The sequence below is a fragment of the Falco naumanni genome, chromosome 3, assembly GCF_017639655.2.
Source record: "Falco naumanni isolate bFalNau1 chromosome 3, bFalNau1.pat, whole genome shotgun sequence".
In the NCBI taxonomy this organism is placed as follows: domain Eukaryota; kingdom Metazoa; phylum Chordata; class Aves; order Falconiformes; family Falconidae; genus Falco; species Falco naumanni.
In genome coordinates this window covers 84730778-84751719 of record NC_054056.1, presented here as the reverse complement: position 1 = coordinate 84751719, position 20942 = coordinate 84730778, and the positions used below count along the sequence as shown (strand labels likewise).

The 20942-nt window shown below is 41.2% G+C and overlaps 1 protein-coding gene across 6 annotated transcripts in view; it reads left to right on the top strand.

The window, feature by feature from the left end:
- The window catches only part of TPD52 (tumor protein D52), a 128103-nt gene that overhangs the window by 31731 nt on the left and 75430 nt on the right, over positions 1-20942 (top strand). For 3 of the 6 annotated variants that reach the window (XM_040588591.1, XM_040588587.1, XM_040588592.1), the window contains exons 5-8: positions 127-153; positions 5059-5100; positions 6467-6515; positions 7568-9067. In XM_040588591.1, coding sequence (XP_040444525.1) covers positions 127-153; positions 5059-5100; positions 6467-6515; positions 7568-7684 — 235 coding nt within the window. In that variant the 3' untranslated portion in view covers positions 7685-9067. Of the gene's footprint in view, positions 1-126; positions 154-5058; positions 5101-6466; positions 6516-7567; positions 9068-20942 lie in introns of those variants that run through there. The other 3 variants (XM_040588588.1, XM_040588589.1, XM_040588593.1) reach the window with 3 other exon arrangements.

Genomic DNA, 20942 nt, shown 5'->3' with positions numbered 1-20942 from the left:
ACCTCTTTCTTGCTTTTGAGGTCTAGTGAGAAAACACTTTGAGGTGCAGCTACATAGTTACATATTTTTCTTCAGATTTATCAGAACTTCCTTTCTCTCTTTAATGCTTACTCTGGCATTGTGCAGACTACAGGCATTTTCACATTCCTTTAGGTAAGGTGGGCGCAAGAATTGTTTCTGAAACTAAGCATATAGTCAGACTGTCTCCATTAAAATTTTTAAATAAGTTTTGTCTGTAAAATGTAATTTCCTTTTTTCTCCAGTGTTAAGGTAAAACTGAAGCTCTCAATGTCAGGGAAGATGTTTCATGTTCTCCTGGTAACTATCTCAGAACATGAAATCATGAGAATACATAATAATAATTAGTCTCTCTTCCTTGTAAGAAAGGAATCTGTTTAAATGCTACTGCATGTTTTTTTGTAATGAGACAGAATATGGTTTTGAGGTCAATGGCATGCAGCATTCCTCTTTCTCTTTGTTTGTACACTGTTTGTGCTTTGACAGAGTAGAAATTTTCCCTTTTTTTGTCTGTTACAGTGGCTGTTTACCATTGTGATTCTAATCAAATCACTAGAGTCTAAATGTAAAATAATTTATGCATTCTCTGTTCATAGTTTGTCTAGTGCAACAGTAGTTATCTTTGAGTTGATTACTCAGTGTCTGGAGCTGCTGAAGTATTTTAGTTACCTTGTCTGCATTGCCCTTTATCTGCCTAGTCTAAGCAAATACTCAGTGTTAAGTTTTCAGTAGTTAAATTTCCTGTGGCAACTTCTGTCCATTGCCTCTCATCCTGTCTGTGCACACCTCTGAGTCTGGCTTCATCTTTTCTGTACTTTCCCACTAAGTGGCTAAAGACAGCGGGATCTCTAAAAAGATGTAGGGATCTGGCTTCTAGAATGCTAACTAGGAGCTGTAGCCTCAGGAGCAGTGCCTGGGGAGGAGATGGGCAGGGACAAGGACGGGATGCTGTCAGAACTCAGACTCTGAAGTGAGCTGTTTGCTCAAGTACAAGAATAGCAGCCTGTCTGAAACACTTCCCCTTTAGCATCAGTGAGACAAACGGAGCCTGAAAGATGTCTTCTGTAACTTTTGGATGCAGAGCTTGACTGCTCACTTAACAGGGTTCACCTTTCTTCCTTAAGGCTATGGTGTTCCGCTACTAGTATTAATTATTGCATTTGGCAAGGACAAGCACAGACTTATAACCCACTTCTGGAATTTAATACTTCAAAAGAAGAGTGTCCCAATTTCGCAAGTTAGTAGCTAGGTGGGTGTTGAGAACTCTTAATCAGAAACTGGGCCACTGGGAGGGAGTCCACACTGTTGGTGTGCTTCTTGGGAAGAATCTTGGCAATGGAAATTCAAGGTATTTTATAAATTCAGGAGCAGCTGAGTTTAAAACAAAGCAAAAAAAAAAAAAAAGTGGGAAGAATTAGTGCTGTTCAAGATCTTAGTTGCACTTAAACAAGAGATTTAAAACCCTTCAGTATTTTTGCTTTCATGATGACCAAGTTCATCTGGGATTCAGTCAGTGAATTCAGTGTTGTGTTGACCACTCAAGTGGCATCTATCTTTAAGACTGCACAAGTCTGAACTTCAGAAAAGTTTATATGCCCGAGTTCTTTCCTGGAAATGAGAATTGATGGGCCTGATACTTACTTGAATAAATATTGAATATGCAGGTGAATATTTATTCTTAAACTCTTATGTGGCTTCTTCAACATGGCTTTTCTTGTACTGTTTTAGCTTAGGGACTTCTCAGCTTTAATGGCATGACTTCTTCTGTGTTCAGCTACTTCCACATGTTACATGCAGTAAACATCACACGCAGGTCTTAATTACTTTGCACTGCAAGAATGATGTTGGAGGGAGTTGCGAAAGGGAGTAAGGCAGCTGGTGGAGCTGTGAATTTGGAAAGTACTGAAACAGAAAGGAAGAGAGAGGACTGGTGGTGTGAAGTCTGTGCATTATTGCTTCCTCTATGTGTGTTTCTTCTGCTTTTTGTTGTGCTGAAAATGCACTTTTTCCTTCTTAGGTTTCTCTTAATACCTTCATTCTTCTTTATAAGAATATCTTGAACTTTTGATGAGCTAGTTTTCCTTATATAGGCAACATCAGTGTTATGTGCAAAACAGCAGTAGTACCAAGATCGTAGAATCACAGACTGTCTGAAGTTGGAAGGGACCTGTAAGGATCATCAAGTCAAAATCCCTGCTCCTTGCAGGACTACCTAAAACGAGATCATATGACTGAGAGCGTCATCCAGATGCTCCTTCAACTCTGACAGGCTTGGTGCCCTGAATACTTCCCTTAGGGAGCCTGTTCCAATGACGGACTACCCTCTCAGTGGAGAACCTTTTTGTAATGTCCCATCTGAAGTTCCCCTGGTGCAGCTTCATTCCATTTCTTTGTGTCCTAAGTCAACTAGGCCGTCACTAGCATCATCTAGTGGAATGCTAGTCCTTATGGAAATATATGCATCAAATAGCAATTAAAATGATGTAAATTGTTGGTACCTCTCAGACTGATTTTGAGAAACTGTAAGTTATAGTGGATCAAGATAAAAACTAAATTCTGCAGATCTTTTGCAGTTGCTTTCAAATCACCTTTGGGTCTTTCCTCTAGCAATCTGCAAACTTCCTGAGCATTGACTTTGTAATTAGCAGTTCTTGCACTGCATCCATACTATGGAACAGAAATCCATCTTTGCTGTGCTCTGAGACTGCAGAATAACTTTCTTTGCTTGCTTTGGAAATCTGTGAACTGCTGAATATTATCATTTATCAGCATATCAGCTGAAAACCTATCTATGAACAAAAGCAAATAACTGGGGCTTACACAGTCTTTAAGCCCCTGTTTTCCAGGCAGGGACTCTGGTATACCTCCTTGTGCATTTTCAAAATGTGAGGCAATGTAGTAGCTATAAAAAAGTAATTGTATAAAGGATAGGAAAACTTTCAATGCAATACAAAATACATGGAAGGCTGGAGAGCAACTTTTTGGGTTTTATATATATATATATATTAAAGCTAGGGGCTTGCTCATGAGCACTGTAAAAAGGGCCTCTCTTTTTCAGACTGCCCAACTTGATAGCTTACTTGAGTAAGTGCTTTGATGTGGCATTCCGTCATTTATGAAAAGAAATTAAATACAGGTTCTCTTCTTAAGGCTTTTAAAGGTTTAACTGTGCTTCTTTGTACTACTTGAACAGGTGATTTGATGTTTAAAAAAGATCAACTGCATTTATCTAATCCAATTCTCTTGCAAACCAGATCATTCTGTGATAAAACTATATACTATCTTATGGTGACATTTTACAAGATGGATATGGAGTGTATGTAAGTGTACTGTACAACAGCAAGTAAATCCTTCACAATGTATTAATGGTTCTTCAATTAAATAATCCCTATGAGATTAAATTTCCCTAGACACCTGTTAAAAGATCTGCAATACACCACAGGTTGTTGCTTTTCAGTGTAAGCATGCCTCCAGGTTGTAAATATATATGGGGAAAAGAAGGTCATTTTCACCCTCTTTAGCCTTAAACTTATTCTGGCGGGGAGGCCCTTCTTGCAGGGTGAGGGGAAGCGGCTGATCACAAATGGACAGAGAACTGTTAGTATCAGCCTAATGCTGTACTAAAACTTCGCACATAGCAAGACCAGAACTTGTTGTAATCGGCAACACAGTGAGGAATACAAATTACATTCCGAAAGACAGTCACTTTCTATGTGTTCTGGAAAAGCTTGTGGAAGTCAAAGCATCTGTGAAGATGAAACAGCAGAAAAGAGGTTGGGGAAGTGGAGGAAACACGGACATGCATTACTGGCGAGTGTCAGGACAGCATCTGGCCTTTGCGTATCTGATCCCCAATACTCTACCTACAAACCAGCCTTCAGTTGTGCATCTGCCTTAAGGGATCCCAACCTGAAGGGATCTTTTTATGTGTATAGTTTTTTTTTCTGTCACTGTATTCTACTGATGAGCCTCCTGAAAGCATCTCTTAAAGCTCATTTTGCAATGAACACAGAACCTTTTTGCATGTGTGAATGTATCTTCCGTTATGCTGAAATACGAACTGGAGTTTTGGAGGTGCAGCAAATGTGAGTGTTGGGGTTGGTTGTTTTGCGCCGCCCCCCCCCCCCCCCCCCCCCCCCCCCCAAAGTATTCTCTTGAAAGACATCATAAAGCCCACTCAAAATTTCATTCCAAGTATATTTATGAAAAATTGTGATCAACAGTTTTTCTAACATACTATTGTGGAATTTGACAAGAAACACTTAACGTGTAAGACTAATTTGTATCAAGAGCAAACGGGGATTTTCTAGAATATGAAAAAGAAATTAAATTCCAGATGGTCTTGCAGTTATTTGGGAGCTTCTTAATCCATATCCAGTCACCTTCCAGGAGTAGGTGTGTGTTGTCACTAAGCAAACGGTAACTGTACAGCCACTAGCAGGTTACAGAAATCCTCAATGAATTTCAGAACAAGGTTGAGACAAGGACTTTCTCCCTGCCCCCAGCATAAACCTGGCCTTGAATACAGATTGGTGACTGCTGTTGCTAGATAATTTATATTGACGAGTAGGTAATTTTTATTGATGAGTATGGAAATATTACACTGAATTGAAATGGAAGCCTTCTGAATGGAGGAATAATTCTTTCAGTAGGAAGACTAGTTGATTGGTAAGACTCTTGAATGTTGACTTTCTACTTGATATTGTCAAAACTGTAAATGCATCATGACTCTCATTACTTGAGAAACTTAATGAGTAGGCAAACTGTTGCAGCTAAGCAGAATGCGTACTAACAAGCATGGCACTTGAATCCTTCTAAAAAGAAAAAAGTCATTGCAGCTTTTGCTCTGATGTACTTGTGTGTGTGCATGGCTAAGCAATTTTAAAAAAGCAAAACCAAGCAGTTACTATAGAGGACTGTAAGACTGTTCAGCTATTTACCAAAGATAGTATTCAGAAGTCAGCTCTCTAAGACAATTTCTTCTCAGTCTGTCTCTCAAACTAACTTCTCGCTTTCTTTTTTCTTAATGCTGGCATTTAGTATACGCTCCATACAGCATTCAATTAGTATGCCTATTATGAGGTAATGTATGCATAATCCAGCTGTTTTGTTTGTTTATTTTCATGTGTGGAACCAAATCGTATTGAACTTAAGTCAACTACTGTAGATTTAAAACAAAACCGAAAAAACCTACCCAACTTTGTAATGGTTTTCCTGTACTAACATACGGGATGAAATTTGTTTTATTTCTGCTTAATGATGGTGGTTATCACACATCTGGAATGTGACCAAGTGCACTTCCCTGCTGTTTGGAGAACTATGACAACTTTTCCCTGCCTGTTAGAAATTTAATGCTACTAAATGATTCCAAGTTTAAAAGGCAATAGCTTGGCATCTGTTTTAGAACAATGAAAGTGGACAAAAACATACTGTGGTTTCACAAAAAGTCTCTTGCTGACTTGAAGTGCTTGCCTTTTTCTCTCCCCTTGCTTGGCACTGTGTCCCTCCCTCTCCTGAGAGAGTCTGGTTTGAGAGAGAGATAGATATGTCACTGTGTGCTTTCCCAAATGAAAGAGTTCTGCTAAGTGTGGGTGACTTGCACAAATACCAAGCAAAGGGGTAAGGGAAGCTTAAGACCTCTTCTGAAATAGACCTCTCATCTTTACGTAATAATTTTTTTAGTCTGCTATGAATCCCTAGTCCTGGTCCACTGAAGGCAAGCATCTTCCATCCTGCATAAAGGCAGAAAACGTGCACAAGCTGTTGCACAACTTGCAAATGGCAGTGACAGTTAGAGCAGAAAGCTGCTCTTCTGACCCTACTAAATAATAAACTGGCCCTCAGAATTGAAGATCCCAAGCTGTCCTGCTCTTCATATGCAGAATTTACTATTTGTCATCACAGCTATCTCCAGCACTTAAAAGGCAAGGGGGAGTCTCCCTTAAATTTAACATCTTAGCAAAAAATGCCACTGCGAACCATGTTTTGTTAATTGAACACATACCCTATTAAACTAAACTGATTTTCCTCTAACAAGTGAAAAGCCTCCAATTACAAGGCTTTCTTCAGCAATAATGTACTAGGCTATCCAGAAGTGGTGACTAAGCTTTTCCAAACAAATCCTTTAAGCCAGAAACCTGTTTGAAAACATGGGAATAAGTTCTCCCTTCCACGGGGTGATGAAAGATCCTATTGCTAAGCTTGGCAATGCTTAGTTGCCAAAGACACAAATGAGCTGCAACTTGAGTGTGTTTGAATTTTAGTTTTGTAGTACTTTGGGTGATCCAGATCTAAATTATTTTTAGGCTACTCTTAAAATAAGGAAAGACCCCCAAATAAACAAAACTCGTGTTGACATTGGGAAAAGTAACTGTCTGCTTGTTTTCTGATGTTCATAGACTAATCAGATACATTTTTAATTTTGTGGTGCCTTTTATTATTTTCCTAGAAATTCTCCTACTTTCAAATCCTTTGAGGAAAAAGTTGAAAGCTTAAAGGTAAGCATTACTAAAAAGCCTTGGGGATTATGGAGCTGTGGATGTGGAGAGAAGACTGAAGTGGACTCTGGGTAGCCTGTTTTTTAGTTACTGGTAAACTGCTGAAGGTGCTTAGATGATGTCATTTTAAGTACTATGGAAATGGTTTCTCTGCTTAATGATTTGAGAATAAAAAATGGGCTTCCTGCACCTTTTACAGGAGGATGCTTTTAACTAGAAGGACTAAGAGCTAGCTAACCTGCACAGCCAGTATAACATACGTAGTAGTATGTATCCAAAATGGTCTAGGCTTTTATTTCTGTGCCTTCCTAAGGACTAGTATCCTACACAGGAGAGTAGCTTGGGATATTTCTCTTATTTCTGGCATAAAATATGCAAGGATTTTGTACCTTAATTTAAAATTTACTCACAAAAGCCTCAAGTGCCAGAAGCAACCATTAACAGCTTCTCCAGGTAAAAAAATCATGGTAAAATAACTAATACATCTAACTGGACCAGATTTGACTGTTCTTGTGTACACACTGGGTGGGATGAGAATCATGCAAGTGATAGCATGGGCAACTAGACATTCCACAGGGTATATACCATAGAAGGAAGCAGAAAGGCAAACCCATTACCTGGAGAAAGTAAAATAGTTGCTATGCTCCACTAAAAATCTTGGGAATTGCTGTTGAGACTGCAAACTGTTCAAGGTTATTTCTTGAGCAATACAGAAGCGAATTATAACTGAATCTTTCAAAGGCTGCATACCTGTCTCCATTTTTAACTGCGGGTGTGTCAATCTGCAGACTCCCTGGAATCAGGGCTGCTTCATGTTTTGTGTATCTTGAAGTCAGAGGGAGGCTGCTATGTTGATCTGGTGCTTGTTTTCTGCATGATACGTAAAGACTTGTCTGTAGAGTATTACAGAGGTAGCTCAGTCCTGAAAAAAGCCGTTCTGCTGAAGGGAGTTACTAAACTTACTCATGCACAGGTACTGATTTTATGCAGGTAAGTGTGTTTGGCATGTCAAATAACTGCAATTTTATGTTGAGGTGCTCTCTGTGTTCCAGTCTAAAGTTGGAGGAAGCAAACCTGCTGGGGGAGACTTTGGAGAAGTTCTTAACTCTGCTGCCAATGCCAGTGCCACAGAAACTACTGCAGAACAGACACAGGAGGAGACCCACTGAGATTCCTGCCTCTGTCCTGCTACCCACTGCCAGATGCTGCAAGCAAAAACTAAGCACACTTGTAACATTCTTTGCGCTCTTTCCACCAGATGTGCTTTTATTTAGCACGTAGCTATTTTACCAGATTAACTGATACCAAGCTTGTTTGTTGGGTTCAAACTATTTTTGAAACTAAAATTCATTGTTTGGGGTTTTGTGTGGGAAGGGGAATTTTTATGCCTTTCAAGCGTTTAAAGGACTTATCTGTAATTTGAAGGCAACCTTTAAAATATAGCAATGAAAAAACCCTCTTTTGAGAAGTTAATTATACTGTACATATACTGTGGATACATAATTTCTTTTGAATCTGTAACTACTGCTCAACTTAATCATTATGAATCTACTGCCACTGCCAAACTGAAGCTTGTTACTGCACTCCCTTGTGATTTTTTCAGTTAAGTGTTGCCTGCACGGGACACCGAACTAGAAGGATCACTCCCAGCTAAAGAAAGGACTTCTGCTTCAGCAGGCTTTAAACAAGTTATTCACAGCAGGATTACGCATGGGTAGGAGTGTACTGTCTTATGAGTGTGTTCCTCATACAACAGATGCAGATAGGATAATACATAACATCTAAAACTTACTGATTTGTCTGTGGCTTATCCACCTAGGAAACTTCTGACCATCACAAACGGAAGCAAGATGCCTAATAGTACTGGTTTGGTTCAGTTACAATAACATTTTCAGTCTTGCTTTTTGTACATGATGTTAATGTGGCAAGAGACACTCTTCTGAACTTTTGATCAGTCTTGAATAGATTCATCTTGGTTCACACATGGTGGCATCACATTTGCACCAAACAAAGCATGGACTGTAAAAATAAGCCTGAACACAAAAGTGGTTCTTTCTTGGGCATCAAGGGAATTGCTCTCAAATGCTAATGTTGTTTCCCTTGTAGGCTGATCGTTGAAAACATCTGCTACACAGTTTTGGGTTTTTTTTTTTTTTCATGTGTTAAAGGCTTGTACCACTAGCACCCCAATCCCTGGTTAAGACCCCAGAAATCTGTTTCAAGAGGTGCACAGTGTCATACCGCAGCATAGCTCTTGCAAGATCTGTTCTCCTACCTGTTGCTTTATCTGATGTACTTTTCCAGGTTCTTGCATTTTGTTATCTTTCTGGCACATGGCATCAGTATAGTTAGAACTCCCAGCAAGTGTTTTATCACTGTGCTTAGAACTGGAACCAAGTTTTGAAACGTTTGTGTGAAATCCATGGAGCTTCAACTGCCACAAATGTCTGGAGGGGAAAATGTTGGCTCCTGACAACCATATTAGCATGTCAGATGTAGTATATATGTTTAATCACATATGAGAAGCTTAATAAAAAACTGTATGTGAGGAATGCATTGTGTTGTGAATATGGAGGCTTATATTAATAAGTTGGTTTTATTTCTAGTTGAAACAGTCCTTTGAGTTTGGTTTCAAAGTAGTGCTGTACTAGGGGGAATGTGCATGGGTGAGCTTGGCATTTCTGGAAGAGACTAGGCCTGGGTTGACTTCTAGTAGTTTACAGAAAATTAAACTGCCCTGATTACACTGGGAAGTTCAGAAAATGGTTTGAGAGATACCCTCAGCCTCTGACAGATACACCTTGACAAAGCAATGGAGAATGGAATGACACAGGGAGTGGCGCTCTTCCTCCATAGGGCAGGTCCTTCTGGAACATGGGCCTTGTTCTATGGGTTCCTACTTATCTGAATAATTAGGGTCATCTCATCCAGAGTTGGGCTTTCAGGGTTGTGGAGTAATTGATTAATTTTTTTTTTTTTAAGGCCAGGTGCCTGTATCGTTGGATCTGTAATGTAATTCACACAATTTGCAGCTGCGGCCTCGTGTAACCTTCGGCTGCATCCTCCTCTGCCTGCACCTTCCCCTCGAGCGCAAGCAGCCTTCGGGTGGCTGTTGCAACCGAAGTTTTTCCAGGCTGTGCGTGTTAATGTCGCAGCCGCCACCTATTCCCTGCTCCCGGAGGCAGGCCTGTCGCCGCCTCTGCGTCTTGGCCGGCCGGGCCGGCTCCTCAGGCGGCTGCGGGGGCGGCGGGGCTCGCTCCTTCCCCTCACCCGCAGCCCCGCGGGCGGGAGCGGGCGCGCGGCCGGCAGCGCCTGGAGCGGGACGCGGCGGAGCGGGCAGCCGGGTGCGCCTTTCCCGGCGCTGTGCGCGTTCCCCCGCAGGCCGATTGGGGGCGCCGCGGGCAGACGGGCCTGGCCGTGCCGTGCCGCCGCCGCAGGGCGGAGCCCAGCGCCCCTCAGCCAAGATGGCGGCCGCCCGCCTCAGCCGAGCCCGGTGCGCTTGCGCCCGCCGCGTGCCCCTGACCCGCGCGTGACGCGGGGTCAGAGTTCAGGCTCCGCCCTCCACGCGGACAGCCATGGCGGCGCCGAGATGGGGCCTCGCCGCCGTGCGGGCCGGGGTCCGGCCGTGGCGGCTGCCGGCGGTGAGGCGGTGCGGCGGCGCCCCGCCGGCGGGAGCGCCGGGTGCCGGGACCCTCCCGCAGCAGACGGAGGAGCGGTCGGGCACCGGGACCGCGGCCCCCGGCCACCGGCAGGTGAGGGCGTGGCGTGTGGGCCGGGCCGGTGTCCGCGGGCGGGCCTGGCCCGGCCGCCCCGGCAGTGCCCGCCGCGGGCCTGCTGCTGCCGTCTGCCGCCGCCCCCTCTGCCCGCTGGCCGGCGCGGGCGGCCCGCTTCCCCACCGCTGCGGCCCTTCTGCCTGCGTGCCCGGCTGATTTCGCGTGGTTTTCTCTCTCTTCTCGCTGCTTCACCCTGCGTAGTAAACATCCTATGGATGCGCGGAGAGTTTTTATGCTTTGCTTTTAACGTACTCCTACAAAAATCCGGTCTAGAAAGCGTGCAAGTACTTCTGGTTGTTTAGGAAGCAAGGTACAGCTCCGTGGGCAAAACTGCGTTGTGACTGCTAGTCAGGCAGGGAGGATGTGGGAAATCTTTAATTAAACAGTTTTAGCTGGCCAAATCAAAGAACTGTTAAACAGGCACTCGACAGATTTGTGGTGGAAATATGAAGGCCGATGTGAATGAAACACCTGTGGAAATGCATACGTGTGAAGGTATCAAAGAAACAGCAGGCCAGGGGTTGAAACAGTAGTGTGTGTTGGAGGCCACAGTTCTCCGGGAACTTGTTCGTGGGAGTAAAATTGAGGCTCATGATGTTTTTGCCAAGGCCTGTGCTGTGAGTCTGCAGCACAGATGATTTGTCAAGAGCAGACCCTGCTTACAAACAACAACAGGAGGGCAGCAGGCTTGTCACATATCTTATGTGCCATTTGCTTTCCTCCATTTGCTCCAGCGTGAAGACAGGGAGAGACACAGTGAGCAGCAGCCTGCTGTTATTGAGGCTGCAGTGAGATTCTGGAGCAAAGGGCCACCCTGTAAACAACTGTTGGCACCTGAAGGGTGTGAAGGGTTTGTCCAAAACCTAATTCATCATTGCCAAACAGGAAGAGTCTTGGAGCTGTGGTGGGGCCTCGATAGCTGGCATTCTTTGTCCGTGGTGCCAAGTGGTCTTGCCCCAGACCACTTTGGTTATACACTTCTTGTTGTGAGTCAGTGGATATGAGAATATGAGCTAATGAAACTTGGGAATGAATTAGCCGAGTGGTAAGATGAATGTAGAGATTTTGTGAATAACCATCACTTTCTCTGGCTGTTGAGTTGGTTTTCATTGTGCTGATTTTTCTAGTGCCTGTTGTGACAGTGGCCGTTAGCAGATGTCTAGGGAAACAGAAAAAAGCTCTGTGTGTGTGTGTACTAGCACATTGCAGAGTATCTCTTCCAGGGTCAAAAATCCTGAGCTCTGACTTTTCCTCAAGTGGAAGTGATTCCATGCTGCTCTTGATCCTTGTCACATCTTTTTCTAGCTTTTCCATTTCTGTTTGATGATGTCAGGGGGTGGGGTTACTTGTACTATGCCCAGTAGGATATGGAGATTAGTGTTGTGAATTAATATTGCTGGAGTAGTTTAGTGCTGGGAGTATAGAACTAGAAATGTCTGTGTCACTGAATCCAGGACCTGATAACCCGAAATTACTGCATAAACTGTGACACTTTTACAAGGGCGTGTAGTGATCAACAAGAGATAATGACTTTAAACTGAAAGAGGGTAGATGTAGTTCAGCTATACGGAAGAAAGTCTTCACTATGAGGGTGGTGAGGCACTGGAATGGGTTTCCCAGAGGAGCTGTGGATGCCCCATCCCATCAAGGCTAGGCTGGCCAGGTTGGGTGGGGCTTTGAGCAACCTGATCTAGTGGAAGGTGTCCCTGCCCATGGTAGGGGGGTTGGAACTGGATGATCTTTAAGGTCCCTTCTGACCCAAACCATTCTATGATCCTGTTTTTCATTGAATATCCACGCTAGCAAGGCGGGCTGTGCAAAGACAAAAGGTTTGCCTGAGCAAAGGTGCTGGCTCAGGTGGTGTCCAAGGCGGATGTCCACAGAAGAGTTTAGGAAGGGATTCACTTGATCTAGGTGTGGAAGAAACTGAATGCTACTTTGGGGATTTGGGGAGTAATTTTTTTGTTTTCCTTTTTTCCCCCCCTTTCTTTCTTTTGAAGTAAGAAGCTAGGAATGTATTCTGTTTTGTTTCTATCTATAAATAAATTGTCATTAAGCCTTTAAAGGTTCTAACTGACTTGAATGCTACATAGCATTTACAGCATCTTTTCCAAGTGGAATTATATACACAAATATAAATAATTCAATACACAAATCAAACTATGAAAGTAAAATGAAGAGCTGGACTACAACTCTGCATTGCTCTACGCTTTGCTGCATTATTTTCTCACTCAAACAAGAGGAAGACCAGTAGCTTGCTTTACAGTGTCGTGGTGATGTTAAAAGCATAACAATGAGATGAAGAAGATTGTTATGAATCCACTTTCGTGCTGTTCTTAAGCCAGTTAGCAAAGTGCTCAGTGAGCCCAAGTGTGATTGATGTTATTCACTGTTTGCTCTTTTAAGAGTGTGCAGGAGAGAGAGTGGGGTTTGGTGAGAATGAGTTAGCAGTGGAAGATGAAGTACTGAAACGAAGAAAATGAAGGGGGTCTGATTTGGAGTGTAATCTGTTGGTTCTGTGTATTTTTCTTGAAATCACCTTTTCACCAATTTTAACTTTTTTTGATTGCTAGGGGTGTTACTAAATAAACTTTCCACATCTGGGAGCAATCCTAATGCTAATGTGGCATAAAGCTGAGCAATACTTACGGGAGGATGTACTGGATGCTGCTGGAAAAACTGAAAGCATTAGAAGACCTTTTGAGAAAATCCTTCTGAGGGGAGCAACTTGCTCTCCTCAGGAGAGGGTGCGGTGGCTCTAGCTACAGTCCCTTTTGGGTGCCACGCAGCTGCAGGATCTTCTTTTTCAAGCAGGAGAAAAGTGGTTGTGCTCATCCCTTATCTGAGCTGCAGCCAGAGGAAGGTTTGTGCTCCTTATCTCTGCAGGCAAGTAGACGGGTACAAAATGCTGCCTGGATTTTGGTGTACTTACACCCTTCAAGAGCACAGAGATGTTATTTGGGTCCTCAGTGTTTCTGTTTCATTTTGGGAGGAGGGGGGAGGCTTAATGTTTCGGTACTGATGTCCTGTGTCAGATGTTTTTCCCTCATTTTTGAAACGGAATGAATACTATGATACTTGGTAGGCAGTGGCTTATTTTAGGCAAATGTCAGGAAACTTGATAAATGGGTGTGTTGAGATGTGTTCGTCTAAGATGATTCAGAAGGCATGATGATATTTTCCCTAGGTAGCTTAGTAAGTTTTTGGGGCACAGCAGCAAATGCGTACTGCGGTTAATGCTTCACAGTTGCCTGGTGGTATTTTCTGCTGTGTTGGTAATTTTTTAGGGTTTTGTGTTTTATTTTTCACCTTCAGTTTACAGTTCTGTTATGTTTTGCAAACAGAGCAGGCACTTAAATATTGATTGAAATTGTTAAAAATCAACTTGGTAGGCAAAATATTCTGATAACACCCACATGATGTTCAACTTTGTCTACAGCAGGCAGCTTACTTCTTACTGCTTTTTCCTTCTGCATTTTTATAATGGCTAAATTTTGTATTCTAAACTGAACAAAAAAAGGGCAAGTTTAAAGTTCTTTTCTTCACTGTGGAATTGTTTACAGAAATCTTTTAGAAGGACAGGAAATGCTTTAGGTGTTACCTGTATTTGCAGATTGAAGCTGCCTGCCTAGCAAAATGGGAAACCTTGACTTTTAAAAGGAAGGATGTGATGATTTTTGTTGATACAGGTAGAGAAATGGTGGTTGAGCTACTTTCTTAGCTAGGTTACCAACATTTGAAGAAAATGTTAGACTTAAATAACTAATTAAGAATAAATTGCACATTTTCGAGTACTGTGAACTAAATAGTCTAAAAATGTTTTGAAGAATGAGTGGGGAAGTTTGTCACATATATTTTTAGGTAGAAATGGGTTATCCCTATGTTACCTTGCTGCTGGTCTGCCATGTGTTACAATGTGCTAAAACTCTCTTGGTACCTTTTCACTTTACAGTAACGGTACAAACCATCAGGTGCGTGTCAGAGATCAGTGATGTGAGCAGAATCAGTGTCTTTGTTTCAGAAGCAGAGATCTTCAGCCTCTCCACCAGGCTGCAGGTCCCACCGAGGCAGGGATGCTGCGCTAGGGTTTTGGTGAAACTCCACATCCGGCACAGCAGAGGGCATTGCTTGTTTCTGGATCTCACAGAAGTAGCATGTTTGAGGAATTTCCTATTTAGTTCCTTGAATACCGTGTTTTAAGGAAAGCATTTATTAAGAAGGAATCCGAAACTGGCTTTGTCTAAAGTTCAGATGGAAGGGACAGGGTTGGTATCAATACATGATAATAACTAATTTCTGAAATAGGTAAAGTATTCTTGCAGAAACATAAGTATTTTTAAATTTACTTGTGTCAGCTACAGGTTCTTTCCTGAAAGGATTCAGAAATCTGAGGAGGGTATCTATTTTAATTTCTTGTTACTATTAAAAAAAATCAATGTTCATAAAGAGAAGAAAGTAAAAACTTTTAATAGGTGATATAAAGAATTATCATATCTATTTATGTTTTAGGGGAGAGATTAAAAGCTAAAATACAAGTGAGAATTTTAAAGAAGTGTTCTGTTCTGAATATTCTGGATATTCTTTATAAGTGATGTGTATCTGCCTTGCTTATGCAGAATCTTGGCAACCTTGGTTTAAAATAATGTATAACACTGGATGTTTTGAAATCAAACATTAAAAAAAAAAAGAATTATTTTTAATGTAATTATAGATGGGAGGTATTTCTTTCAATCTATCTTCCCACTTAAGTTAACATTTAGAAGATTATTTTACTGAAGTTGCAGTTATTTGAGAACAAAAATACTTAGTTATACTTGGTGCAATTTTCACTTGTAATTTTCACAGTGTAATATGTCTTAGGACACCCATAATCTTTGTGTAGATGGAGTGCTTTTCTAGTGTTAATGAATAACTTAAAAACATTTTTTGATTGATTACAAATATAACAGCATTTTATAAAACCTGTATGTCAAGCACAAGGTTACTCTTTTAAGTAGATTACCTTCTGGCTAGCATTCAAATATTGGAAACTGCTGACTAACTGAGAGTGAGTCTTGCCAGTTGTGGGAACTGGAATGAGTTTTCATTACCTGGAAGTTTCTCTTGGCTTACTTTGCCAGCTTATACAGCTGTGTTTGAGAAACTTGGGTTATGTCTGCCCCTGCGATGCTGTGAACGCATCCTGGTGCCTTCAGGTTCATGCTAAATAAGGACTGCATCGCAGGCTTCTTGCATCGTCTCAGCTAGATCTGCCTGAAATGCTGGTTTGCATTACAGTGGGAATGAGCCTGTTTGTCCTTCTTTTGACCTCTAGGAAGGAGCAGTTCTAGCTTGTGAATGCTCTGGCTGAGGCACCAAAACTTGGCTGTTCTGACTTGGGTTTGTCCCAGCTGTGGGTGCAGCTGAGTCTGTCGGATGACCGCCTTTGCATATGACAGAAATGCCTGCACAACGGAATTTTGTAAAACTCAACATGGTGTTGGAGCAACAGTCTCTGAAATGAAGTAGACAGACTTCTAATGTTGTTGGACAGCAGAGGAATGGTGCATGTGGCTTCTTTGGAGAATGTAATTATACTACAGTGAAATTGTACACAGTTGCGATAGGCAGCAGTGACTCAGGAACACAAATCCACATGGGCAGGCCCTGAGCACCTGGCACTGTTCTGGCCTTGGTTGGCATGAGGAAGACCACAGTGCTGGAGAAGCAGCGGATGCAGCTGTCTTCTGGAACTAAGTCCAGATAGCTCTGGGTTGGCAAGTGATCACTTTGGCATGGCTGGAGGTCAGTGAGTGGTAGGCACGTGTGATATGCCTTGGATGACTGGCTGGCAGAGTGGAATCCGAAAATTCAAACTGTCTTGGCACTGTCAGAGTCATGGAGAAAAGCAAGTGAATGCCAGCAGCCTCTTTTTTTATCATGTGAGATATCTAGAAGAAGGTGTATGGAAGCATAATGTAAAGGTTAAATGGGCACTGAAATCTGTCCTAGTGCTTGTTATCAACAGGATATTTACATCCACTGTTGCTGGGAGATCCCAATTATTCTCCTACTGTGACTATTGAAACAGTATCCTGTCCCCCAGGAGACTGGAAAAAAAGAGCCTGGAAGGGCAGGATTGCGATAAATGGAGAAACTGTCAGGCTGAAGATAAGAAAGTGCTGTTGTGTGGTGTTGCCAGTGTCCCGTTTCAGCATGGCAGCCCTGTAGAGCAGCCTAAAATGCGAGGACACAGATGATATTGCTCAGAGACATGATGCAGAGTTATGTCTAAGCAATCTAGCTGCACAGGCAGATGTTGGGCCCAAAACACTGTGGGCTGTTCATCGGACTGTGTGTGCTGGCATGATTTTGTTTTTGACGTAATCCATGCAGTAGGTTCACCTGCTTTCCCTGATATAGAGACTAGGTGATTTCTGTTCAGAGTTGCGCTGGAGGAGAGTTAGACGCTTTGGGTGTTCCGCAGGCTGTGAGTTTTGGTAAGCGCACACTGGCAGGTGTCTGTGTGCTCCTCAGCATGGGTGGGAATCATACTGTTGAGATAGCTGATCCCAGCTCATTTAGGAACTGGTGCAGGCGTAGGGGAGGAGTATGTGTAAATTGGAGGTAGGTGGGAGGAATGTGAAAAGCCATGGACATACAGGTTCTGGGCATTGTAGGAATCACCTCCTGGTTCCTGCTTTTTTTCATCTCTTTCCATATACATAAAGTAGTAAAAATACTTAAATAAGTATAAATTAACTGAATTTGTTTCCTTTCCTGTTACTAATAAAGAAATTGTAATAAGACTCAGCTCTTCTTTTATTCCTTAAAGCAGAACATCAATAAATTTTTGTCTGTACTGTTGTCTTCACCTCTGTGTTTTCATCCGTTCTTTCTTTCCACCTTTGTGAAACCTTCATGTTTCATTAAACTTGTATTGATACCATTGCAATGTTCCAATTTTTTGCTATAAAGTAATCCTTGAAAGAAAGACATAAATACTTTTTGTTTTAAGTTATGGGTGGAAGTTATTTAAATTCAAGAAAAATAAGCAGCTCTATTGTGACCAGATTATGTACTATTTTGTGTTATGAAATAAATCCCTAGCTCAGCATTGTTTAGTAGATGATCCTTCTGGCTAGCCAACAGCATATTTGCAAAGCTGCATTTGAAATTCTTTATGGAAGTCTTGGTTTGCAGATTCTGCACTGTGTACCCAATCAAAATGTGAAGGTAATTGGAAATACCTTCGTTTTACTACAAACACAGATAAGTTGGTATTGAGTCAACTAGTGCAGCAGATTGTACATTTATAAGATTTGTGGGTAAGCGGTGGTGATTTGGGTAACATGATAGTGCGTTAGCTATATGACTTTGCTGCTTTCTAGTATTTTAAATGGGCAATTGATTGATGAAGAAGCTTTAAAAAAGGGTCTAGAAGCAGCTGTAGATGGTTAACTTTCTTGATACAGCTGTGGTATCTTTCCCCTCCCCAGATGTACCCTATTGTTTTATGCTATTCCTCCTAAGGACAGTTGCATAAAGTCACAGGAAAAAGTAGTAAAGTTTTAAATTTTAGTCACGTGTGGTGGTGTATGTAATACCACAAAATTCAGACTCAAACAAAATAGAGTTATCTTTGACTCTTCTGATAAGGGGCAGGTATAGCCATGATTGACTAAAAAAAATCACCTGTCTTCAGATTTACTATTATAGTGCAGTATGTTGTAGGACATACAAGGTTAGTCTATTAATTCTATTAAAAGCAATGTATGTTTTTTGTATTATGAACAGTCTTGATTTAGCAGCCTGTAATAAGACACTGGTGACTTGTCATTTTACAAAGTATTCTGAATAATTATGCTCTTTCATGAGTTTGAAGAGCAGTTAATAGACTTATCATCGAGATGCAGTACAAGAAATATCCATCTTCAAGTAGAAAGAAGGTGCAGAGAGCCTTCACAAGAACTTAAAGAGATTTCTAGACAGCAAAGAAGTTTGGATACAAAAGTGCAGTTCAGGAAAACCTGTTAAATATTATGCATGGTGTACAAATCCCCTTTCTGTGACTTTTTTGCTTTTGAGATCTGCATGATCCTACTTGAAGAATGTAATTATGAGAGACAAAGGTTGTTTTCATCATGGTATTTTATTGGTTAAGTGCTCCATGTATTTGGTTAATTGTTATTTACATCTCTTTGAAAAATGTGCTTAGTTCACAAGATTACATTGTTCATTATTATGAGGACAATATATATACAAATATATACATACAAGTATACTGTGTGCTCTCTGCACAGCTGAAATACTTTTAATTAGAAGTTATTCTGTATGCAAAAATAAAATTAGGTTTGGAATATGCTGTATTCATTGGTCAGCATTGCAATGCGTATCAAAAGTTGGAACTTGATGGAAGGGTGTGGATGAACATAAACTGGTATCAAATAGAATATGATGAATCTTGCATTGTTTTTAAAATACAAGTGTAAAGGAGAGTAGGTTTAGGTTGGACAAAAGGGAGAATGGTGAGGGTGGTTGGACACTGGAACAGGTTGCCTAGGGAAGTTGTAGAAGCCCCATCATTGGAAGTGTTCAAGGTCACATTAGATGGGGCTTTAAGCAACCTGTCCTAGTGAAAGATGTCCGTGCCCATGACAGAGGTGGTTGGACTAGCTGATCTTCCAAGGTTCCTTCCAACCCAAACCATTCTAAGAAAAAAGCATCAATCGTAATACATGCATGTAAGATAGAAGCATCAGAGTTCCTATTCCAGTATTACTTTTGATGGTTTTGACTTCTAAAGACAACTTGGGTACCCACTTAATATAACTGTCTAAATGGGATTTCCTAGAGGCTTTTTTTTTTTTCAGTAGTATTATAGTTTACTTAGGACTATATTGAAACATAAAGTAAGATACTCTTCATTTTCCCGGGCTTGTAGCTCAGCTGGTTTCAGATAGATTGGCAAGAGCAGCTTTAAGTTCTCTGGTTTACAGCTAAGGTTTAAAATATTGCTGGGTTGTTTTGTCCAAGGCAAGCTGCACAGAGGGCTTATGGAGTAGATCATGCTCTCTCAAATGTTCCACAAGGGGAGAGGGTGCTCTTCTCCAGAACTTCAGGTGTGTTCCCAGGTTGCACTGGGACACAGACTTCTTTCTAGCACATTGCATGCAGGAAGGTCACTGCCAGATTTTACCTTCAAGTTAGCAGTGAGTGTTGAGATAGCTTAACTTCTGTACCTATGCTCCTTAAAGTCTAATCCTGCAGCATTTAAAAAAATGAGCCAGAGTTTTAATGAACAGGTCTTTACAAAATGCTGTTAGACTTGCACGGTAAATTAGTCATCAGAAAACCTAATATCTACAGTGAAGTTTACATGACGCTTTGCCAAAACACTTAGTCACTGCTTTTCACCAAGAGATGCTTAAATGCCTAATTTCAGCTTTTTACTTCCAGCCTTTTTGGCTGAAGAGTTTTGTTTTGCTTCCTAAAATAAAACCATGTTTCTTTGCTGCGCTGAGGAGAATGTATGGATGTTCCTCTTGATTGAAACAGCAGAAGTTTGCTTTGCTTTGTGGTAGTTCTTTGGGGATACTTGTAGTTTTAAGATTGTGATGGGAAATAACTCTGGCCAGTTAAAACCCTAAGTATGCAAGGGTTTTGAAAGTTAATAAAGATTTAATAACGGTAAGAATGAAAACATAGCAGTCAATTTCCCTCATCCTCTTCTAGGCAAAAAGAGCTGTTTTCCTTTGCTTTTTCCAATCATAAAGTCTGAGGTTTTTTCCCCTCTAAATTTTGAAGTTTTGGAGGAAAAACTTTCAGTGCTCACATGCTGCTCTTGAGTACTGGTTTTGTAGTACCATATTGTATTAAAAAGTGGTTCTGTTTTCTTCTCCCCTCTCCTGCTTTTTTCATAACTTTCCTTTAAAAAGATGGTTATAGACACTGTTTATGTTTATTCCAAAATGATGTAATTTGGGGTTTGCTGCCATTGAGGGTGCAATTCAAATCTCTACTCAAGTATGGGCAGAAATTAATGAATATGGCATCTGCTAGAATTTTTAGTTGCACTGATATTTCTTCTATTAGATTGTAGATATTAAATAATCAATATTAGTATATATTAGAATCCTTATAACTACAATAATTCCCTTAAAGGGTTCAGGTCATCATAGTGTAAATTGGTGTGCAAGTGCTGTCTTTACAGAAACTGAGCCTTGTAACAGTCTTCGCATAGGAAGTGATTCATATGAAGCTTTTTATAAATATCTTGCTTACTAGCAGGGAAGCTTCTGGTTTTCTCCTTGACTGCTTTCAGAGCTCTTCTTTGTGACTTTGCAGTCATTAATCTTAGATTTTTCCTTAAATCACTGCACTTTTTTCTGCTTTGAGTCATGGATCCTCCTTTTATGCTTTCTCTTCGGACTATTTTCCTTCAGTAGGTTTAATAAATAACACAAATCTTGGTTTTGTTTCAGCTTTGTATAGTAGTTAATCTTCAAGACCTTTTGTTAGCAAGAAGTTTACTTAGTTCTTTACTTTTATCTGTTTGTATAGAATAAAATGGAGAAATCTCTTGTTCAAAGGAAGCTGAAGAGAGCTTCCTCATCTTTGTGGTTGCCCCATTTGGGTTGTAAGTCGAATCTATTGGGCAACAGTATGAATGTCA